The following is a 25,680-nucleotide window of genomic DNA, read 5'->3' as shown; positions in this document are numbered from 1 at the left end:
CTCAAAAGTCGCCGGTGCACATCCCTAGTTTTAACCACTATATGTGTATAATAGTACTTGTATCTGTCAAGTAAAATGTATGTGTGATTATTTAAAAGGAAAACAGACAGGCCATAAACAATCACACCACAGAGATAATAGATAGTAGAACCACTTTTGTTTTGACCCTGGCTAATGCCTCAAAACAGTATGGAAATTAATATCTGGTTAATAAAATGAACGTCTCAGAATAATTTAACTGAACACTCATGTAAAATACTGTCTGCATTAACTTTAGAGCCTTCTATAATAAAACTCTAAACTGTAGTTAGATATATATATATATATATAACAGTTTTCTCTCTATTACAACAAGGAACCTCATTAATTAGTTATTTCCCAGTGGGTACTTATTGCCTGTATGAGGATGAAGAGGGAAGGAGCCAGCCGCTGTAATGTAATAGCTGATGTCCCCGTCTTCTGTGAAGGGAGCAGTAAACTGTGCCCCTCTCATCTAGGTGTTGTGGAGGGGGGGGTGGCCTCTCTGCTCTCACTCCCCGCACTGTCAGCTCTCTCATTTTTGCTGGCCAGTGAGATCCAAGTTCCCCCCTCCGCCTAAGCGGGGGACCTGGTATCTTCCTGTAATGGCCGCTCACTGATCAGGACACAACGCTCTATGCCTGAGGCAGCGCGGACCTGTCAGGGGGAATCAGTATCAGCCTCGTCAACGCGCGGCTGTCACTGCCTCTAACTGAAGAAATCTTCCAGCGTAACTGAAATGGACGGAGCGGGGCTCCGTTTAGTTCTGTTGGTGTAGGTGCTGCTTACAGCACTTACCCCGTCCTAAGTAAAAATAAACAAAAATAATAATAAATAAAAGAAAATCTATTTTAACTAACAGCAAAGTACTGCAGAGCAGTACTGAGAACAGCCCAACTCCTTGGGCACATAAATAACACTGAGGACCTACAGGAGCAGGGTTGCCAACTCTGAAATGAAAAACAAGCAACCACTTAGTGAAAAACTAGCCGAAACAAATTCTAAACAGCCCAAAAAAAGCCCAACTTACAGGGGACCGTCCTTTTCTATAACACTAATTTCTACACTGAATCTCCATTTAGAAAACCTTTATAAACAAAAGAGGACACATATCTACACTGACATGGCAAAAGAAGAAGCAAATGCAGTAATTCAATAATCATCTCCAAATACACACAGTTTCTTATTAACCATAATTACACCACAGCATTGCCCCAGCAAGTAATAAAGGTTAGATCCATGACATACATGGACTTAATATAATGTATGCAAAGACACTGGTATGTCTATACCACACAGCCCCATGATATAACATTATAAAATAGGGCTCTGAAAGCAGTCTTCTGACATGAGCAGCTACTGAATGGGACGGGAGGGTGTTATATAGCAGTGTTACCTCTATAAGTGCAGCGATCATACAGACACAGCACTTATTTCAGCAGGTTGTTGCAGATCCGTCTTCCTGTGATTTATTCCACGTCCTCCTCTGACTCCGTCCACCCACCAACAAAGTATCACTTCATTGGATGAATTCACTGCACAACCCGCCCACAAAAAAAATAAAATAATGCACTAATCAGTAACAGATGAAAAAAAAAGCAAAAAAAAACAGCCTGAAGACTTGGGGAACGTGTCCAAGGCCAAAAACAAGCTACCCGCGGCAGTGCAAAAAAAACCGCAACTTGACAAAAAAAGAAGCCCAATTCCGCTTGTTATAAGCTGAATTGGCAACTATGTTCAGGGGTTGCAAAGGGGAGGAGCTTCTGTCAACAGTTACATTAACAGTTTAACTATGTAAGTGCCAACTCCATGTGTCCTCATACAACCCCATGGTAGCAGTGTCCCCCAGATTGGATGAAAGAGAAATGGCATTTTTTCCTTTTTTTGAAGCAGCTTATGCAAGCTTATCGAGACAGGGTCCTCTTCTATCTTGTATGTCTTTTAATGCACCTATTGTAAATGCAGCAATGATGCAGCAACATGTATTGTCAAATACTCAGCCATTTAGCAACAAAGATTTCTTTGTCACCCCTAAATTCTATTTCATATAGAACAAGTTCTGCCCACCGCCCATAATGCCTACCATCCTTTCACCTGTTATTACTGACTTCAAAAATGCTCAATTCTGCAATAATCATTACAGAAAGCAACTGATATCTCAAACTTGTAAGTGACCCTTGCCCCAGACAATGAATTCTATTTTACGCATAAACATGTTTCGGCACCATTCTCACTGTGGTCCTTTGAAAAGGGTTAGCATAGCAAGACAATATCAAACTGTATCCTGAATCTAAAATGGTAACCACTGTCCTGGTAAAGATGGCTCAACAGAACTCTTTCTTACCCGTAAAGGACGGCAGTTCTTCGATACATAGCGTCCGTCTGGTGTGGTTTCATCCCATATGATCGACCCATTTTGGAAGTATTTCTGTTTTCTATTATTAAAACAAGTAAACACTATAAATCAAGAAGTGTTCTCGACTAAATAAGAAAACAACTTACAAAGGAACAAAATAATGGTATTTCGGCAGCATATGGTATCTAGCTACAGGACAACCTTAAAGCCTAATACAATGTTTTAAAAACTCTTCAGCTACAGGAGTGCTATAAAAACTGGGCCTCTATAAAGTAGCTGCAGATGTGCAAAGCAAGTTGCAGTAGAAGCCGTCCCTCATTATAAGAGTTAAAGCAGTGTAATAAAAAAGATTAAAGTAGGCCCAACACAATGCCCCTCTGTGGCCTGCTCTGCAAGCTGGCTCCTCCATTGTACGGTCTTAGTTTCATAGAACACCACAAACAGTGAAGGTGTTGGATTCTGTACAGAAAAAACATCAACTCAAAGAATATGGGAAATATATTCATAGTTCTATAAGAGTTACAAATTTAGCAAATTTATTTAGAAAAAAAAATGACATTGATCAATCTTTTAAAAATTCTAATGGTGTTGATCCAGAATTAGGCAAAAAGTGTAACAGCTGTCAATTAAGCCTCAAGGGCAATAATAGCCACAGATATCATTACTTGTAAGAAAGGCTTCCAAGACATTTTTACATACTGTTACTGAATTTTCCACTACCACTTTATTTGGTAAGGGAATTCCATAGCTTAACCACCCTTACAGTAGATGACTCATTCCTATGCTGATTGAAAAAACAACTTTCTTCCATTCACAACTGAGGACATTAATTAGGTCTCCTCTAAGGATGTATATTTTTACATTTCATGCTTGTTTGTACATGATCACCATGTCGAAACAAACTTAAAAATATTGTACACACAGAAAAGCATCTGCTATTATCAACAAATAGAAAACTAATTTGTAGCTGGATTGCATAAAAAAAAACCATGTATATATAGTAGACAGGTTATATTTTCTTACTTTGTTTTGTACACCATGCATCGTGGTAATGGCCCAAGTATGTTCTCCATCATCACCAAATGTTCTCGATCATCATGGGTCTATTGAAAAAGGAGGGAAAAAAAAGTTAGCGTAAACATGGTAAAATGAGTTTTCCAAATTTTTGGCATGAACAGGACTCTTGCAACTTTAGCTTCCCTCTATGCTTTTGGAGGCAATTGTTTTATTTCTGTTCCCCAGGTTAGGACACAGCTCTGCTATACTCTGCACCATGTGCAATTTGTCCCTAGATAGAATCTTTGTGTTGTATTTCAGGACACCAGAAGTAAAAACTCTGGCTGGCGATATAAAGTCACAGCAAATAGGAAAAAGATAGACTGCTATAAACTCTTAGAATACAAAACTGTTCATTTCTCTTGTAAACACAAGCAGCCAGATTTACATATGCCAATGTATTCTATGAGGGAATGGCAATTCTACCACCACTATTGTGTTATCTGCAAGATTGATTATCCACCGAGGAAGATTTCAAGCACAGGCCGGTCTCTGTTTAGCGACAGGCAGCTAGTATAGTTAGTATAGGGTATGCACAGTGCAGGCAAAATCCCCAACTGCATTCACATTGTAACAGAAAGTGATTTTTATACTAAATTCATGTTATGCTAGAAATTTACTGTGTAGAGAATAGTTTTATAAAGGTTTCCTGTTTTACGTTGCACCGTGAAGCAAATAAATGTTTTTGACACTACTGCTCCATAACCAGATCTCCAGACAAATGTAACTCCCCCATAAAGCATACTGTGAAACTACAGTTACAGACAAATTGTACTGGTTATTAATACATAAGTAAGATACTGATATAAGGTATTAAAGTACCATAAAGAGAGGGGAGCCTGTGTAATATTCGAACAGGATACATCCTAAACTCCAAATATCGCATGGGTGAGACCAGCCCAGCTCTACGACAAGAAAAGAAGAAGTTGTGGTGAGTGCAGGCACATTATCTGTGTGAAAATCATACAAGACTAACCTGCAATACATCACTCACCTAAAATAACCTCTGGGGGGCGATAGTGACGTGTTGCCACAATAGTAGAGTGATATTGATGGTCAAATGTGGCACTGCCAAAGTCTATCAAACGGATACTGGAGTTCTTAATAGTTTTTTCTTCACACTTCTACAAGGACAAGGAGAAATATAGAAAGAGGGAAACAAGAAAACGGGTATCGGTTATATGCAGTCATTTCAAATGTATCTAATACTATGAATTACTATCTCCTGTATTGTACAGGCATTAGTACACACTAAAAATATGTTGTATATTATAACTTCCTGCCTAATACAAGTACTATATGCAAGAGACAGAGAGCCACCACTAATCCTAGTACTGTAAAGTGATAAATAAGCAAATGTCACCGTTTGTTATCAAGAATTCCCTTCTGTATTTAAACACAGTTGTTTTAGACCATGGGTGCACAACATTTGTTTTCGGTCCAAAGGACATATTTAGAGATGGAACTCATTACTTGTTTAAACGTGTAAAATAATAGTAAATAAAAGCAAAATAAATTACTAGAGTAAAAGAGCAAACAACCTTTTTGCAGTTATGTCATACCTTTCAACATTGTTAAAAGGTCCAATCCATAGAAACAGAAATGTCCTTCCGCCACAACTAGGGAGGACATGACCATCCCATGTAGTGGGTGTGGTCAAGTCACATACGGAGCAAACAATGCCCCGACATTTCCCTTCTTCAACGTATCAGCAGCACCTATCTCCCCTTCCCCATCATAACACATTTCCTCGTCCCCTTTCCCATCCACTACACATTATATCTTAACCCCATCAGCAGCATATTCCCCCTCCCTCTCCTTTCCAAATAGCACCACATTTCCCTCCCCCCTCTTTTGCAACACAATTCCCCTCTCCTACTATGTGTATATTTCTTACGTTCCTCCCAAGCAGCAAGTTAGTTAGACTAAACTCTGCAGTTACACAGGGACAGTCTAGCAGCAAATTGGAGTGAACCTCATTCATTCAGATTCACTGCCAGACTGATGTCAGTGATGAATAGTCGTGTTTCACTGTAGTCCAACACAGTCACATTGAGTTTACAGTGGTAAAATGCAGGGGGTCCTGGTATAGAAACATTGCAGCTGTATTTTTGTCCCAGGTCCCTCTGTATCATGCCCACGTGTTGTGCATCAGTATTCTAGACAAATCCTTTGTAAATAAATCCGTATTTGATAATATTAAAGATATCCATGCAGTTATTGGGAGGACATGTTAACTTAAGTTTAAAGGAAATCCTAGACAGCGTATAGTAATTTTTTACTGATCAATAGTTATTTTCAACCTATGTAGAATGTTTAATAAGTTTGCTACTGTGAATTGTTCTTGCAAACATAAAAAAATAATTCTGAGTGGGCCTCCTTCAGGGCAGCTGAAATGTGGCTAACACAAACTCTAAAGACTATTGCTTCTTTTCAAATTACACTAGAAGAGGACATGCAATAATCATAACCCATTGCAATTTTATTACAGATAGGTAGGTATTATAAGAAATATTGTCCCTCACCTTGTCTTCATTGTAGCTAGTTTCAAAATCTGAATTTACAAAAACGATATTTTCCGGCTTCATGTCAGTATGTGTCAAGTTGTTTTCTTTTAGGACTGTAAAGAGGGAGAGATAGTCATATTGTAAGATTATGCAAACTCAGACTAAGCAAATTAAAATAATTTTTGTTTCATAAATACTCTATGTTTAAAAATAATAAAATAACCAATACCATAATACCACTTAGTGAGACTAAACAATCAGTTATAGTAACATTTAAACAGGCAAATAAATGTATTCTGAAAATACACAGTATGGCTACAATCTTACCAGGATATAAACTGTATATGATCAGAACATGCCCTAATGCACTAATATAGGGGCAAAAGTCTGTATGATTATACAGAGACGATCACACTTCAGGAACACTAGGAAAAAATAAATATATAAAAAGTTACAAGAATCAGTAAAACAACTCATTAAAAGATCTTAAATCTTTTTAATTTGGGGAGACATTACAGAAATTCAATAAAGTAAGGCAAAGGGTACACGCTTGGGGAGTTTCTTGCTGTGCTGTGGGGAAAGCACAAAAAAGAACTTTATTTTTGCACCACTTCTGAGCTGATTGAGATCTGGGGGTAAATGTATGATCCTTCAAATTTTTCAACTCGCCGGAAATCGGCGACTTTGCAGGTAAAATTTAAAGCGGCGATGGCTTGTAAAGGCAAGTTTGCCTTTACATACGTTACATTTACCCCCAGATCTTTCCTGAAATTTTCAATAGGACACATCTGGCACCGCCCAGAAGTGCAATTAGATACAAGTAAAAACAAAGCCTCAAATAAGCAAAAGTGATACATGTAATAAAGATGCCAATGTCCCCTCACTCATGATTAATTTAAGTAATGCAGAGCAGTACTTTAGCAAGAACAACAGCAGAGTTTTATTTAAAGGGGTGGTTCAAAAGGCTGGTCGTTTGATAGGACGTTTACACTTTTTATACAGTGTGTCTTTACTGATTTTTTCCGCCTGGTGCATTTTTTGCCTCAAAGTTTATCACTTTAAATTAAACTATATCTTTAATATTTTGGGTTGCTGAACGGAATCTTATCAGGCTGTTATCCACAAAATCAAGATTACAAACATATTTCCAAAGACCATCTCAAAATGAACTCCGGTACTGTGAAACAGAGCTCCTTTACATGCATTTAGTATTTAAAGAACCTTAACTAGAGTTTACACTTTATTCCACATCCATGCAAGACAGAAGACAAGCCTGTAATAAACTCACAATTCAATGAGTGACACAGCTGGAAAGCCATGTTCCGAATGTTACCAAGAGTGTAGGGAAGGAAGTGATTTTCTTTCTGGAAATCATACGTGCTTTTTCCAAGAAGATCAAATACAATGCACACATGTTCATGATGTTCAAAATAATCCTGCATCAGTACGCACATGCTGGGTATAAAAACACACAGGTTAGAATTAAAGTAGCACAGGGAATGCCAGGTTTGATAAGCTCTGCACTTTGTTGAAAGCAGGGATGTTCATTACTATACAAAATGACCAAGGATATTCAAGGTGGATGCACCTTATGAGTTCGATGTCCAATAATAAGCTTGATTTACAAAGCAATAGAGCTCCTTATGGTTTTCAATCCTTTTATGGCTTACTAAACTACAGAGGATACTACTGTTCAGAATTAACACTCTTCATCTCAGGTGACATAAAAGGTGTAATGATGCCATGTGCATCATCATTTTATTTATACAGCACCACCAATTCCGCTGCACTGTACAGAGAATATCTCAGTCACATGACACTGTAAACAACCATCTGCGAGTGGTAAAAACTAGAATTGGAGCTCTGCTGGACTTGTACATTAGATATCTGTTTTATTAGTACAAATGAAGTAGCATTTAAGGATTACTCATTATAACACAATAACATTATACTTATGTTTCAATAAGACATGTTGTAATGGAACTATGAAAAACTATTTTAGGAGGGCAACGTTTCTGTCTGTATTCACAAACAAGGAAAAAGTGCCAGGAAATAGATTGTGCAGTAACAGCATATAGATACAACATTACATGGTAATTCTCTGACAAATAAGGTGCAGTTCCACCTAAATAAGATTAGGACAGATAAAGCACCTGGGCCAAATGGTGCTCACACACACATGTGCTGAAAGAATTAAGCTTGGTAATTGGCAGACCACTATCTCACAATTACGGACTTCTTCACAAGCAGGTTAGTGCCACAAAATTGTCAGAAAGCAGATATCACATCAATGTTTAAAATTACAAAAATTGGGGCCAGTAAGTTATAGACCCATGACCCGGACTTCAGCTGTCGCCAAAATATTGGGATGTGATTCAGAATACTATCGTAGAAAATAACTGGATAACAACGTCAGCATTGTGTCATGCCCAACAAACAGGATTAGTTTTTATGTTGAGGCAAATTTCAAAATGGATCTTGGTACTTATATAGGAGGTGATATTTGTATTTTTCTGGTACATACAAGAGAAGCATAGTAGTACTATAGGAAACAGTGCATACATGGGTACAGAACTGGTTGAAAGTGTAGTTATAAATGGCACATATAGAAGCTGGGCTGAAGTTATTAGTGGTGCACCCACAAGGCTCAGTACTGTGCCCTGTTCTTGTAGTTGGCCTAGAAAATAAAGTGTCCACATTACTGATAACACTAGGCTACTAAGGGTTATTACCACAGAGCAGGATAGTAAGTAATGCAATATAGATAAATCCAGGATCATGGTAACAACTGAGCTACTTAAACATTACAACAGAATACAATTGGGGGAAAAGGAATAGTAGTTGACAAAAAGCTTAGTGTAGTGCAGTGCTAGGCAACGGCTGCAAACGTGAATACAATACAATAAGTCACTACTAAGACCATTTCTTGAGTAAGTGAGAATTGTGTGACAGAAGGACAGAAGAGAACTCAGAGTGGTGTGTGACCTCATTAATGAAGGCAATAGAATGGTTAAATGATAAAAAGGGGTTACAAAGTTTCTTTACTTTAAGGGATAAAAGACACCTTACAGGTGATGCGATATACATTTATAAATTTATCTAAGATCAATTTAAAGATTTAAGATATAATGAACATTTTAAACGAAGAACCACATAAAGAACAAGGGACCATCAGTACAAGAGGATGTTTTTTACTGTAAGGATCTTTAAGCTGTGGAATTCCTTACTATATTAGGAAACATTGGCTAATTCACTAACAGAATTAGCCAATGCTTTTTACCTATAATTACTACTGGACATTATGGGAGCGATTCATCCAGGGAGTTTATCAGATTTAAATTTTGGGGCCAAGAAGAAATCTACACCCCATATAAGCCCCGTGCAGCTGAATTGGTAACTGTTGATCCTGATTACAGCAAAGCAAAACAATCCGTGCAATATAATTAGAGTTTATAAAAAGTTGAATCTTAACATCAATTATTTACTTGCAGTGTTGTAACACCAAGTTCCTCAAACATGACCTGTTCCTGAGATCTGAAGACACTACATAGACTTTTCACTTTAAAGTTTGTAGTTTAATATTAGTGCCGAAGGCATGATATGTTTTTATACTACGATTTATGGGCTTCTGGAACCAACATACTATAATATTGGATTTATTTTTCTTTTTACAAATTTTTTCAGGTGTATCAATGTCCAGTGGTTACAAAACTGGATAGGAATATCTCATGGTAAACAATTATTATGAGCATTAACTGTCGTTTAGACATGCACCATAGACACTTTACATTCTAAAACTTCTCCAGGTGAAGAGATTAGACAAGTAAATTAAAAAGATGTTCTTACTATTTATTTTCCTGATCACGTTCACGAATCATCTTTAGGACATTAATTTCTACTTCAGCTGCCTCCCTGTAAGTTCTTTCATTTCTTATTATTTTCAGAGCAACTAGGATGCTGCCTCTGCAAGCGATATCAAGTACATTTTTAGAAGATGATTAACCTTAAGTAGGCAGTAGGGAGATTCTGCCATAGGTCAGTAAAGAAGTCACGAGTTCCACCTTTACAAACCTGTCATGATCCAGACACTCCACCACTTTACCGAACGTACCCTCGCCAAGATTACCGACAATTTCAACTGGGAAAACAAGAGTAAAAAGGTTTAGACTAAAATATAAGGTCTGTGTAACAGAATGACCAACTCCTTCACTGCTAGGCAGATCTCCAGAGTCCATCTGTTCTACTAGCAGACATTCATCTACAGCCCAGTCACTAAAGTGGGCATTATAGCACTTTAAGGGAACCGGTTCTAATATACCATGGCAGATCCTAAAGGAATCCAATTTATCACTTTATACTGTTAGCAGTCATATCCTTAACATTTGGCTTGCTGTGGACAACATCCTGAAAATCCTATCTAATCATACTATGTATCACCTTCACATAGCCAATACTAAACAGCAGACATAGGAAGTCTTTTCTAGCTGGTGTAAATGAGGTAGTGGAATACAATTACTTCATGGTTTTGCTAATATTCTACATGAATACATAATGGAGGGCAAAAAACATCACAGATGTATTTTAGTGCAAAGGGATTGTGAGTGATGCCTCTGCATTTGACAGTGTCTTCATTAAATGACTAATAATAGCATTTAGACAAGAGGGACTCTGCTGGTCTGCTCAGTAGTGAAAGACCCTTCAGGCCTGCTCTTTTCTTAAGGGGATGGGATATTCAAGGGAAAATCAGAGAGGTTAAAGTTTTACGGAAATGGCATTAGTACATCTGTCCAGGATACGATCTCCGGTCGAATACACCAGGTGCCCTTCATTGTCATCTTCAATACTCTCACTTTCTTCAGTACTTCGATGACTTTTCTGCACGGCCAACAGTCACCCAGAGATGCAAATTGTAGTTTCCATTGATGATAAAAACCGCGAAGGTGGTTACATTAAGAAGACACGATCCAATTTGGTGTAGTATGAGGCGGCGTGCATATAAAAACATAGAACAATTGAGGATATTGCAAAGGCAGACGTCCAAGTTAGAGACAGCTACGCTTTGAAGCTGAACTGAATTCAATAAAGCACTTTCTCCTGATTAAGTTTAAAAATTAAACTAAATTATCTACTATTAGCCATTGTAAATACCAAATGTACACAAACAAAACAATCTCAAAAGGGTTCTAAAACATAAGTAATAATAATTACAAGGAAAAAAAAAGCTTCTTGTAACACAACTTTTGCGCATAGCTAAGATGCAGCATGTGCAATAGCCTTATACCCTCTGGACCCATCAACAGACACACCAGCTTCCACAAAAGAAGAATTGCACTTGGTTTGTAGTGCTGAATAGGGTACAACAAAAATCACTTTAGTTTGCACCCTGAGAGGAAATTTTCACCCTTGATCCCATCAGTCCTCGACTACCAGATTGCAGGCGTGTAAATCACAACTGCTAAAAGCCCAGGGAGGAGAGTTGTCAGCACTGCAGTGGTTTCCATTATAGCCTTGAGTGGGGTGTATAGTAAGTGCAGTCTGTGACTGAATTGGCTGCAACTTCTGTACCATCAGGAACAGCATTTACTACATACATACTAAGCAATAATTTGAATTCCTTGCACAGCTTTCACTTCTAGAACTGACAACACTTTTATCTCCTGACTCTCAGCAATTTGGTAATGGCTTGAGCAACAATGGGATGAACCCACCAAAGGTGTAAATGGGTAAACAAAATGGGGGGTGGTAGACTTAAAGAGGAGCGGAAACACCTTTAATAGCACTTTGTAATTCATCTATTAAGCATTAAAGATTTTTTTTAACCCAATAGCCAGCTCAATAGAATAAAACAACAAGAAATTCTGTTGTATTCATAATTAAGAACTATATTAAAAAATAGACTATATGCATCAGAAATGTTACAAAAAGGAGCTTACATTGCACAAGTTGAAGATTTAAAAAATAAATAAAATAATCCCATCATATTAAGAGGGTGCCCATCCACCTTTAAGTGCCTTAACAGAAATTTATTTAGGTTTATGAATGTTACAAAATGCTTTTCCTTAATGGAGCAACCCATTTTCAAATTGTTGTCTTACTTTGAGAGAAGCATTTGTCATATTTGTTACAATTATACTGCTTTTCTATGTAATGCAATAAGAAAGCAAACATTAGTAGTCATTACATGCTATGACAATGAACAGTTACTGTAAAGCTGAATATACTGACAGAGCACTCATTAGTGGAACCCAGCATCACAGAATCAGGCAGGATAGGCTGGAAATCAATCACCCATGTCCTCTATACTCAGCGAGGAAGAGTAGCTGCTAGATGTGGAGTGAAGGTGTTTGAGAGACACCTGATGACAAGGGTTTATAGTACCAGCTTTCTCCACAGCTGCTGAGCACATAGAGTAGATGTCAGTTTTAGATGAAGCGCTGATAGTTATTGGATCTCTAGAGACAGCTTTGTGGAACCTGCCACGGTATGTTTCCCTTTCGGGGCTGCACAGAAAAAAAAGTGAGTCAAACTTCACATGAGAAAGCAATAATTATTCTTAAGCAGGCCACACATGAAAAACAAACAAACAATCTTATAGGCACTACGATGAATGTCAAACATCATTCATCCGAGTCTGTGTAAAATGTGTGTAACAAAAGGCTAATCACAGCAAACCCACCTGGTCTGTCTAAAAATGATTAAAAAAAACCTTTTTTATATCACACACTCGCTATTTATGAAAAACTGCCAATACCAAAAGTTATATTCTCCTAACATATAACATATGTCAGGATGATCACTAACAAAATAATACCCTTTATTTCAGTTATGTAGTGCTATATAAGTCCAAGCTTAATTAGCACATGAATTTATTAAGAACACAGAGACAGAAAGTTATTAAACGGAATTTAATGTGGCAGAATAGCCACATGCTTAAGATATTCAAAATAAGAAAGTGATATACAGTAATATTAAGCAAACAAGTTTTGTTTCAAAATAAAAATTGGGACAACAGAAATAGAAAAACTCACATAAAAACATACTGGTAAGTTAATTGAGCGTAGACTAAAATGGACCCTAGTGTGTGCTTGTGTGTTAGGGAATTTAGACGATAAGAAATAATGGGGAAGGGACTAATGTGAACGACAATTATTCTCTGTATAGTGCTGCGTAATATGGCAGTGCTATCATCATCATCATCATCATCATTTATTTATATAGCGCCAACATATTCCGTAGCGCTTTACAATTGGGGACAAACGTAATAAACTAATAAACAAACTGGGTAAAACAGACAAAGAGGTGAGAAGGCCCTGCTCGCAAGCTTACAATCTATGGGACAATGGGAGATTGACACATGAGGTTAAGTATACATTTTGCATCTTGGCCCAGCCAGACTGCAAAGGTAGGGTGACTCATAAGCTAAATGATCCTGTCACACAACAATGTTGGTCCGGGGGTAGTTGTCTTGTGTGAAATTGTGTAACAGGCTAAAGGTAGTGAGGTTAAGATGGTGGTTGAGGAATATTATAAGCTTGTCTGAATAGGTAGGTTTTCAGAGAACGCTTGAAAGTTTGTAGAACAGAGGAGAGTCTTATTGTGCGAGGGAGAGAGTTCCATAGAGTGGGTGCAGCCCGAAAAAAGTCCTGTAACCGGGAATGGGAGGATGTAATGAGGGTGGATGAGAGACGCAGATCTTTTGCAGAACGGAGTTGCCGAGTTGGGAGATATTTTGAGACAAGAGAGGAGATGTATGTTGGTGCAGCTTTGTTGATGGCCTTGTAGGTTAGTAAAAGTATTTTATATTGGATTCGGTAGAAGACAGGCAGCCAGTGTAGAGACATACAGAGTGATTCAACAGAGGAATAGCTATTTGCAAGGAAAATCAGTCTTGCCGAAGCATGCAAAATAGATTTTAGGGGTTTGAGTCTGTTTTTGGGAAGACCAGTAAGGAGGGAATTGCAATAGTCAATGCGGGAGATGATTAGTGCATGAATTAAGGTTTTAGCAGTGTCTTGTGTGAGATATGTGCGGATTCTGGAAATGTTCTTTAGATGTATGTAACATGATTTAGATATAGAGTCAATGTGGGGAACAAAGGATAGGCGTGAATCAAGGATTACACCTAGGCAGCGAGCTTGTGGGGTGGGATTTATGGTCATGTTATCAACAGAGATAGAAATGTCAGGTATGCTCTTGTTGGCGGGTGGGAATATTATTAACTCTGTTTTAGAAAGATTAAGTTTGAGTTGACGAGAGGACATCCAAGATGAAATGGCAGAAAGACAGTCAGTTACACGGGACAACACAGATGTCGAGATATCAGGAGAGGATAGATAGATTTGGGTATCATCCGCATAGAGATGATACTGAAAGCCAAAGGAACTTATTAGATTTCCAAGAGAAGCGGTATAGATAGAGAACAGCAGAGGACCTAGCACCGAGCCTTGTGGTACTCCAACTGATAGGGGAAGCGGAGCAGATGTGGCTCCAGAGAAATTAACAGTGAAAGAGCGATTAGAGAGGTAAGATGAGAACCAGGATAGAACTGTGTCTTGAAGACCTAGGGATTGCAGCGTTTGTATGAGAAGAGAGTGGTCAACGGTGTCAAATGCAGCCGAGAGATCAAGGAGAATTAGGAGAGAGTAATGGCGTTCAGTCTTAGCAGTGATCAGATCATTAACAACCTTGGTCAGCGCAGTCTCTGTGGAGTGTTGAGAACGAAAGCCAGACTGAAGAGGATCCAACAGGTTGTTTGCGGAAAGAAAGCGTGTGAGGCGAGTGTAGGCAAGTCTCTCTAGAAGCTTGGAGGGGCAAGGGAGCTGAGAGATGGGACGGTAATTTGAGAGAGAGTTTGGGTCGGAGTTTTGTTTTTTTAGAATAGGAGTAATCACTGCATGCTTGTATAGTGATGGAAAGATGCCAGTAGAGAGTGAGAGATTACAGATTTGAGTTAGAGGTGAAATGAGCACAGAAGACAGGGATCTACCAATTTGCGAGGGAATAGGATCAAGAGGACAGGAGGTAGAGTAGGAAGATAAGAAGAGCGTAGAAATTTCCTCTTCATTTGTGGGGTCAAATGAAGAAAGGGTGTCAGAGGGTAGTGGGAAGGAAATGAGCTGATGGCTTGTTGAGGAGGAGGATACCATTTCTAGTCTGATCTTGTCAATCTTGTCCTTGAAGTAGGAAGCAAGATCCTGAGCACTGATAGTAGATGGAGGGTTCGGGGTGGGAGGATTGAGAAGATGATTAAATGTATTGAAAAGGCGTTTGGGGTTAGAAGCCTGAGCATAGATAAGAGATTGAAAGTATGTTTGTTTTGCAGTGTCCAGAGCATTTCGATAGGAGTGGTAGACAGAAGTATATGTGAAGAAGTCATTAGAGCTTCGAGATTTACGCCAGTGACGTTCAGCTTTACGGGACAGTTTTTGAAGATTTCGTGTTGCTTTGGTGTGCCACGGTTGACATCGAAGTCGACGTGTAGTATGAAGTGTCGCTGGAGCCACTTGATCAAGGGCCGTTGCTAAGGTTAGGTGAAAATGAGGTACTGCCATCTCAGGGGATGAGAATGTAGAGATAGGGGAGAGAAGGTGTTGGAGAGAGGTGGAAAATTGTTGAAGATTAATAGAATTAAGATTTCTACGAGTATGAGGAGGCTTGGTAGAGTTAGACAGTAGAGAGGTTAGAGCAGTGGGGGTGAGAGTGTAGCTGATAAGGTGATGATCCGAGAGGGGGAAGGGTGTATTAATAAAATTAGAAACTGAGCATAGTCTAGAGAAAACAAGATCAAGGCAGTGGCCATCCTTATGAGTAGATGATTCAATCCACTGGGAGAGGTCAAGTGAGGATGTTAGAGAGAGTAGTTTGGAAGCAGCTTTGGAAGGTGGGTTATCAATGGGGATGTTGAAGTCACCCATGATGATGGTGGGGATGTCTGAAGATAAGAAGTGAGGGAGCCATGCAGAGAAATCCTCAATAAATTGTTGGTGTGCTCCAGGGGGACGATAGATCACCGCAACACGTAGGGAGAATGGATTAAAAATGCGAATAGCATGTACTTCAAAAGATGTGAACGTGAGTGATGGGACATTTGGTAGAACTGTGTATGTGCACTGTGGGGAGAGAAGTAGTCCAACCCCACCTCCTTGTCTGCCTTCAGGTCTGGAGGTGTGGGTGAGATGGAGGCCACCATGTGAAAGTGCTGCAGGTGAGGCAGTGTCTGATTGCATGAGCCATGTTTCTGTTATTGCCAGAAGGTTGAGGTTTTTTGAGAGGAAGAGATCATGTACGGAGGTAAGTTTGTTACAAACAGATCGTGCATTCCAAAGGGCACATTTAAAGGACTTGGGAAGAGAGGGTAGACAGGTGATGTGTTTGAGGTTTGCTATAGAACGGTAGTGTTCTGATGTATGTGTGTGTGAGGAGTGTGGGGGACCTGGATTAGGTGATATATCACCAGCTAATAGAAGCAGAGTGAGCGAAAGATAGGCAAGGGGATTGTAAGATGTGTGGCCTTTTATTTTCTGGCGACAGGTGGAGGCTGTACTTGTTAGAGATAATAAATAGGACAACAGTTCATGGGTGTTAAATAGAGGTGAGTGGAGTAATGCAGGTGCAATATGAACAAATTTGTGTGTTGGTGGAGGGGTGAAAGATGACACAGTCCTAAAGATCATGCCATGAAATGAGACTAAGAAAAGCAATTTGTGAAACATTGTGATAAAAGGGGTAAAAGCAAAAAGCAAGGGTATTTTAAGAATTACCTCTTAGCAGTATTCCATATAAATAGACAAGTAGTGCAGAAATAGGCTGTGGCAGATGTTGCTTATTGCTGGGAGTAAAAGCAAGTCAAATGTAGTCCAATGTTTGTCCAACTGTGTTGTCTAACTGTGCATTTTCGTCCACTTTGTGAGAAAATCCCACTTAGTGCAGAAATCACATACGTCTCCCCATAGAATGAAGCTAAGATGTAGTCAGTCTAATTTAGGAATACACTACAGATGTGCTAATTGGTCAGCTAATCAAAGGAAAAGAAAACATTTGTGGGAAAGGATAGAGGCCAGATACCTATCATAAATTAGGCAGCAATAAAAGACTGTGCCAACCTAAGTTTAAACAGATAACAGTTTCCTATAACATACTTAAACACAGATTGCAGGGATGAAATTCACAGAATAATGATCAGAGTAGTAGTAGTAGCAGCATGGATGAACATACTTAAACACAGATTGCAGGGATGAAATTCACAGAATAATGATCAGAGTAGTAGTAGTAGCAGCATGGATGAACATACTTAAACACAGATTGCAGGGATGAAATTCACAGAATAATGATCAGAGTAGTAGTAGTAGCAGCATGGATGAACATACTTAAACACAGATTGCAGGGATGAAATTCACAGAATAATGATCAGAGTAGTAGTAGTAGCAGCATGGATGAACATACTTAAACACAGATTGCAGGGATGAAATTCACAGAATAATGATCAGAGTAGTAGTAGTAGCAGCATGGATGAACATACTTAAACACAGATTGCAGGGATGAAATTCACAGAATAATGATCAGAGTAGTAGTAGTAGCAGCATGGATGAACATACCTGAAGATGAAAAGAGAAGAGAAAGATGAGGATTAGTTGCTGTGTTGTCTAACTGTGCATTTTCGTCCACTTTGTGAGAAAATCCCACTTAGTGCAGAAATCACACACGTCTAACCCCACATACGTCTCCCCATAGTGCTATATAAATAATAAATCTAAGCATTAATTATAGGGTTCAATCACCCCTATTTTCAAAATACCATGTGTAACATAACCCACACATAATGGCTTATATTTATATCACTTGCTTACCTCCTGGATCGAGACCTGCATGGTGATTTCCAATACTGGAGCAGCCTGTGGTGTCTATCATGTCCCCAACTTGGAGAACGTTTTCTTGTTTTGCATGTCCGGCGTCCCTCAGGGGACCAGCGCCTCCTCCTGTTATACATCTGGCACAAAGGAAAAATCCCCAGTTATATTCCCAACTTAGAGATATCACACAGGACTTTGTATCTTACAGGTGTACTATATATCTGCCAGACCTTAAATGAGTTTAACTGTTTTTTTTATCTTATTTTTGTCCTTGCGCCAATAATCAATCCAGGATCTTAACCCAGATAGCTATCTACTGAGCCTGCTCAGCAACAGATTTCTCTCCACTAGATTTCATATATCCAATTGTACCTCCACAGGGATGCCAACTATCTCCTCTGATAATAGTTCTAGTGATGAAACCTTAGCAAAGACTATTAGAGCATCGGAAGAAGAGTCAGGTCCAGTGTTTAAATACACACTACATCTCTTTGTAAATAATGTACTTTTGATTGCTTCCAACCTTGAGACCTCGTTACCAGCCTTATAGGAGAGCATGATATTACAATCTGAACACAAAGAATACAGAAGTCCTGTGAATAATGTCTCAGAGCAACCCAAAGCTAGAGACACAACTCACTGCAACTCATATGCAACTTAAATTTTACTTTATTATTTGATGAAAAATTGTTTAAAAGTTTGGGTTAAATACGAAGTGCCATGGTTGAGTCACACAGCAGAAACAAAAAAAATCCTGCATTTGTTTAGAAATACATTCCATTTACCTGTAAGATTCCTTTCTATTGTCCATTTAATAATGTCTTCTTTCATTTACAAGAAACAAACCTCCCCTTACGGCTAGAATTCTTTTTTACTTGCCAAACAACCTTGGGGACTTTTCAATTCCAATGTAATAAATATAATTTAGCATGCATCATAGGCCAACTCTGGGGACAGTTATTGCCTTTGGGCAGGAAAGTATAGGCAAAGAGCACAGCTGGAGTCTTACTTTCCCCATAACAGATCTTTTCTGGATCCCTTTAGAATTAAGACCCCATATTCTTACATCCACAGAAGCATAAAAGTGCAAGATAAAGCTATCAAATCAACACAAATAGTATGGGACACAGATACACCAGAGAACTCATCACTACTCATAACATCTTTTTCAGATTGCTCTCTACATTGCTTCTTCCAAATACAATCTCAATTTAAGTTGAACCAAAGTGTCCTGTCTGGTTCAGACGCCACATAATTCTCACTGCCACAAAGAAACAGCTTTGTTCCTTAAATTTCTTCCTCATATCCTTAATTTAGATATTTACTTGAACTTTTTATAACATGCAGAGTGTTTTTTTCGCAACACTTGAGAGCCCAGACCCTACCTCTTGGACAAAACAATAGCTAGGATTCCGGCGAGCTATAAGACGGAAACTATTGTATTGATATTAAAATGGACTAACTGGAAGAAGAAACCTCCTCAACAGACTCCAACAATTGTTTTTTTTGTGATTAGTTCCTTATTGATATGGTATTTGCAAACACCAAAATGAAGTTATGCAGATGATCATTCTCATGGCAAAATTCTTTTGTCTGTAAAATGGAAAGAGCTGCGGTTGTTTGGCAGTCATGCCAACTGAAATGCAGAGAGATCCAGGATAATTTTTGTCTATTATTAGCTATGTAGCTCCACAAGTGATTCACTGTAATTAGTCATACTGTAGTTTACAAGGCATTGTAATCTATACTATGTATTCTACTTACCTTATTCAAGTAGATCTGAGACAAATTATGTAGATCCAAAACAAAGTTTGTAGATCCAAGTCAAATTTTCTAGACCTGAGACAAAGCTTTACTACGTATAGTCGCTGCAGTAGTCTGAATAGTTAGTGATGCAGCAGCTACATATAGACTGGACAGATCCTTGTGAGGTAAGCAGTGGCATTGTGACATAGGAGCTCCTGTGACATTACTAGCAGTTAGCTGGCTACTTTAACATAAATCAAATTTCACCCTAAAATTAATTAAAGTTACATTAGTTTGAAAAAAAAACCTGCATTATATTACACTATCACCAAATTGAGGTGAAGCTGTTTTTCTATGGACATTACATTGATTTGTTTTTTGTATTTATTATGGTTTATTTAAATAGCACTTTTATATTATGCAACATTGTACAGAGAACATTTATCATTCATATCAGTGTCTGCCTCATTGGAGCTTACAGTCAAAATTCACAAATACACACAAGGGCAGGGGTGGCCAACCAGCCAGAGACTAAGAGCCGATCGATTCCGCAAAGTACCAACTTTACCTTTTACATGTGTGTGCATATAGATATGCACATATAAACACACACATACATACCGTACACACATACATTGAAAATATAACATAGTTTTCAATGTCTTGCTTAAACCAAAAAATCAAAATGTTGCTTTCAACAATGTTTTTTAAATTTGTCTTCTATTCGGTTGAAGCCACCCAAAGCGGTTCCCTCACGTGTGTCAGTTAGAACAGATCAATGAATTGATTACACATGTTTCTGTGTTGAAAAAAACGACTCACAAAGTTAAGTTGACCCAAACATTGATAGCAATCTGAGCGCAGCACGTTTGACATTGGGGTATTTCTGCAGTGGTACAGATCTCCAGAACTCAGTGGTTTCTTCCTTGAGTAAAGACTTAAGTCTGTCGTCCTCAGAAAGCTCAATCATCTAAATCTGAGAAGTTACTTTATCTGTGACTAAAGGGGCTTCAAACAGTCCGCATCAGCACTGATAGAGTCGACCTGGAATGTAATCTGAGGTCTTTTCATTTGAGGATCATGGAATATTTCCAGGAAGTCATCTTGAAACAATTTAATTAGTGTTGAATACAGTGCCGTAACTAGATATTTAGTGCCCTGGGCGAGACAGGGCACCGGCGCCCCCCCATCTAAGTGGGAGTGACATGTGTCAAGTGGGTGTGGCCAACCTAATGTGGGGGTGTGGCTAGCACTTTACTGAAAGAATTCTGTTACACATATTTGCAAATGCATGATATGCCAAATGCATGATTTTAAATATATTATGTATATATCTATAATATAAATGTCTAGTGGCGTGTGTTATTCTGTCTGTGTGTGGAAAAAATAAAACCGAGCTGCAGCGCCACCTGCTGGGCGGAGTTATACACTGACCTACTAAATTCTTAGTGTGTGTGTAAAAAAAAATTCAGAAAGGGCTGAAATTTGGTATACTAAGATGTTTTTAATTTGTTAATTTAATTTGTTAATTGTTAAAAGTGTTTATAAAGATTTAAAAAAAATATATATATATTTCTTGAAGGAAAAGTGACAGTTGGGAGTGGTTGGTGGTTGCCGGGGGTGACAGTGGGGAGTGGTTGGTGGTTGAGGCCTGGGCTATGGCCCAAATGCATGACAAGAACCTTTTTAACACCTTAAGTAAATTGATTTGACTAGAATGCATGAGTATCATGCACGTGTGAACTTGTATATATATATATATATATATATATATATATATATATATATGTATATATACACACAGTGCTTTCTTTGTAAGACAAAAGGAGCCGAAACTCACATCACGTAGTCAATAACACCCACACACGTCAGTTGTGTAACGAAACATAATGGTCGCCGCCCGCAGTAGGCTGTCAGCACGCGACAACGCGACCAATCACAAGCCGAGCTGTGGCATCACAACCAGCGTGGACGAAGTACACATGCATCGGTCTCGACACACAAGCAGCCCGCATGCACCGTTTTAATGATTTTGCTGCCGACCTGCTACGCTCGACAGGGTGATTCAAGTCCATGTGGACCAAACATCAAATGTTCAAAAGTTACTTTTAAAACTTGGAAAATCCATTGAAAATAGGTGTCGGAACTCAGTTCTTTGAGTTCTACGACAAAAAGAGCACTGTATATATATATATATATATATATATATATATATAACAAAACAAATGGGAGGGGGCACCACATAGTATAATACTGTATATAAAGGTTAATACAGAAAGGTGTACCACGAGCCAGAATATTAATCAACCAAGTGGATATAGATAAAATAAAAGATGATCATATAACACACAGAGTATAAGGGTGAATCAGTTGGAAAGATAATCAATAGCACTCTGGAACACCAACACCTCTCAGGTATATAATGTGCGTACCAGATCATTTTTTTTTTAAAGCTTATCTATAGGTTTAGATGATGTAATCGCAGAGCAAAATGGACCTTTTCACCACTCAGATAAATGTTGAGTGGATGCTTCAAGCAGCTCTTATGAGGTCTGGTACTGGCACTTCATATATGGCTGAAATCTTTAGTGTTATCACTGAGATTACTCAGTGGTAACCAGATTGTAAAAGGGAAAAAACTCACACAGTGTAATACTGTATAGCAACACATTTATTACCCATACAATACAGATTTACACTTACATAAGTAATATTATAACAGGCTTATCTGGGTATGTTTGTTGCGACCATCACGATAGGAACACTCTGTGAGACAAAACAGCTAAGTCCAAACAATAGGAACCACACCGCCAGACAGCAGAAAATAAAATCAGCAAGATCCCAAAACACGATAACACAAGTCTTCAACGCGTTTCGTCTTATCAGAAAAAGACTTCATCAGGAGTTTTATGATATGTGACTCTCCCGGTCACAGGTTTAAGTAGTGTGTGCCAAAATTCGTGCAAAATTCAGTGTCCATTCTTAATAAAAAGGACATAGCAAAGAGCAAATATACCAAGATAAATACAAAAAGATAGAGACAACAATAATAGCTAAAAATAATATATTATAAAAGTATAAAAATATAAAAAATATTGAAATATATAAATAAAAATATGGAAATATATAAAACCCAACAATTATATAGTAACCACAATATTGAATAAAAACGATTAAGATATAACTAACATTAATATCATAAACCAACATGATACTTAGTGTAACACATACAGCTGTATAGGACCCGGATGTATGGAATGACTCAATATAATATACGAATGCTATAGACTAGTCAGATATCTACAAAAAAGGGGTTATTTCATAGTTATCGTTAAACCCATTGGGCACAAGTGTGCCCAATGTATAAATCCAAAACATCTCTCTTTGAGAGAGAAATTTTTGCAGATCTCCACCTCTATCACCCAACTCAACATGTTCTAATGCCATAAACATAAAATATTGGGGATCCGAATGATGAGCTTCTTTAAAGAGTTGTGAGACTGAGTGGCTGGTCACTTGATTCTTTATATTTCTCACATGCTCTTGAATTCGGATTTTTAGCGGTCTTTTAGTCTTGCTTTTGTATTTGTAGGCGCAAGGACATTCTAAAAGGTATATGACCGATGTAGACAGGCAGTTCATTAATTGTTTAACGTTAAAATTCTTAGTATTGTTATCATTAAAAAACACTTTATTCATGGGGGCTGTATATTTACAAATATTGCACTGATTACATCTAATGCTCCCTTTTATATCCAGGAAAGTGGAAGGATTCTTTGTAGAAGTGGTACATTTCAAAAGACTTGGGGCCAATATATCTTTCAGGTTAAGGTTCTTCTTGAAAATAATTTTTGGAGACTTCGGAAGAATATCATGCAGAATAGGGTCTTTTCTCAACACATTCCAATGTTTAGACAATGCTGCTTTAATTTTACTTTCTCCACTGCAATACGTGGTGATAATGAGACATCTTCATTCTTGGTATTCTTCTTAAAATAAGATAAAAGTTCTTGTCTATTAAGATGTTCTGTTTTCGCAATGGCATTGTTTAGTAATTCCTGAGGATAACCTCTCTTTTGGAATCTTTCAGAGTAAACATTAAGTTGCTCTTTGCAGTGGATGGGATCGCTGCAATTCCTCTTAATACGATAAAATTGGGAATAAGGGATGTTAGTCTTACATTTCTTAGCGTGGGAGCTGTAAAAATGTAGGTAACTGTTGGTATCTACAGATTTGATGAAATTCTTTGTAATGACTTTTTCATCCTGTACAATAAGGATGAGGTCAAGATATTCCATGCTTACTGGATCACATTTCATTGTGAATTGAAGATTGTAATAATTTTCTCCAATATACTGCATAAAATCATTAAGAGATTAAGTATCTCCTTTCCAAACTATTATAATGTCGTCAATGTATCTTTTAACAAAATAATATTATCCGAATACGTATTTGGACTGTAAATATATTGGTCTTCCCAAACGCCCATAAATAGGTTTGCAAAACTGGGCGCAAAAGATGTGCCCATTGCGGTTCCGCACAACTGGAGATAAAAATCAAGAAATTTTAAATAATTATGAGTTAATATGAATTTAATCAAATTACAGATAAAGACCTTATGTGTATAGGATAAAGAATCATCCAAATCAAGGAATTTTTTAACTGTCTCAATGCCTTTTTTGTGTTCAATAGAGGTGTATAACGATTGAACATCAATCGTAACCCATAGAAAATCCCTACTCCACTTAAAATTTTCAAAAGTTTGTAGCACATATGTGGTATCTTTTACATAGGATTTTAATTTCAAAACATATGTATTTAAAAATACATCCACATACTTAGAGATGTTAGAAGTCAGGGAATCTATTCCCGCTATGATGGGTCTCCCAGGTGGATCAACCAGGCTCTTATGAATCTTAGGCATATGGTAGAATATGGGTATAATAGGATTACTGGTCATTAGAAACTAAAATTCATCTTTGATAATTATTTCATCATGCAATGCTCTAGTGAGTAATTTTCTTAGACAATTCACATAATCACTAGTAGGATCTTTTCTTAGACGGGTATTAGAAACTTTATCACTCAATAGTCTCATAGCTTCTTTGATATAGTCAGCACGATCTTGTATGACTATACCGCCTCCTTTATCAGCCTGTTTAATTATGATATCGGTATTATTTTGGAGGTCTTTCAAAGCTTTGTTTTCTTGGAAGCTGAGATTTCGGATGACATGAGAATTGTCATCTGAATCACACAGATCGGCAGTGATTAGTTCTTGAAAGATTTTAATATGTCTGCTTTTAGACTCTAGCGGGAAGTACTTGGAAGGAGGTTTGAGACCTGATTTAGAATGAGTGTTATAATTCGTTAAAACTGCTAGTTCTTTTTTAGCAAAGTGTCTTTTCAAGGTTAATTTTCTGACAAATTTATTAATATCTATGTATATTTGAAATTTGTTTTTATTTTTTACAGGGGCAAAGGACAATCCTTTGCTTAATACCGATATTTCTGGTTTGTTTAATACATGAATGGAAAGGTTAAAAATGCCTTCTTGTTTAAGACTTTCATGATCCATTACATATACCTTCTCTTTTGGGGTCTTGAGGCCTCCACGCTTGCCTCTCCTTCGGTGTATCTGCGTTTTAAAGGGGACGCTAGTCTTATATTTTCTCTGAGGGGCCGTTTCCACCTTTCTCTTGGGGTTAAATCTGGGGATAAAAAAACCTTCATTATCACTGTCTATACCCTCTAACACAGAGAACCTATTTGCATTGGCAACCTCTCTAGATTTGGGATATTTTTTCACCTCATAATTTGGAGTTTGAAACGTCTTTGGTTTTTTATACGCAATGGTATTCCATCTCGTTCCATCTGGATTTTGATAATTTCTTGGTATATCATTATAGGATCTATTCCAGCTTTTTATATGATTGTTCTCATAATCATTCTTATCTCGCAGAAATTTTCTTTGTTTCATCTTAATGACATCTGTTTCGACTCGTTCTAGTTTTTTACTAAGTACTACTTAGTTTTCAGAGAAAAATGCATTATCTTTATGAGTTTCTAGAACTTTCTCTTTTTCCATGATCTCATTCTCTATATTATGAAGAAATTTCTTTTTTTCATCTATAATAAGTTTAATAAG

At 37.8% G+C, this 25,680-nt stretch overlaps 1 protein-coding gene across 1 annotated transcript in view; it reads right to left on the bottom strand.

Annotated features, from left to right (window-relative positions):
• Window positions 1–23,830, bottom strand: part of LOC142150766 (dual specificity protein kinase CLK3-like) — a 53,556-nt gene extending 29,726 nt beyond the window's left edge. The window contains exons 1-10 of the mRNA XM_075205959.1: window positions 23,468–23,830; window positions 10,719–10,812; window positions 10,009–10,075; window positions 9,784–9,900; window positions 7,226–7,392; window positions 5,956–6,050; window positions 4,425–4,554; window positions 4,253–4,335; window positions 3,398–3,477; window positions 2,363–2,453 (exon numbers count right to left, since the gene is read on the bottom strand). Coding sequence (XP_075062060.1) covers window positions 2,363–2,453; window positions 3,398–3,477; window positions 4,253–4,335; window positions 4,425–4,554; window positions 5,956–6,050; window positions 7,226–7,392; window positions 9,784–9,900; window positions 10,009–10,075; window positions 10,719–10,812; window positions 23,468–23,830 — 1,287 coding nt within the window. The remainder of the gene's footprint in view (window positions 1–2,362; window positions 2,454–3,397; window positions 3,478–4,252; window positions 4,336–4,424; window positions 4,555–5,955; window positions 6,051–7,225; window positions 7,393–9,783; window positions 9,901–10,008; window positions 10,076–10,718; window positions 10,813–23,467) is intronic.
• Window positions 23,831–25,680: the final 1,850 nt, after the last annotated feature.

The sequence above is a fragment of the Mixophyes fleayi genome, chromosome 4, assembly GCF_038048845.1.
Source record: "Mixophyes fleayi isolate aMixFle1 chromosome 4, aMixFle1.hap1, whole genome shotgun sequence".
NCBI classification, from domain to species: domain Eukaryota; kingdom Metazoa; phylum Chordata; class Amphibia; order Anura; family Limnodynastidae; genus Mixophyes; species Mixophyes fleayi.
This window is presented reverse-complemented; position numbering and strand designations above follow the sequence as displayed.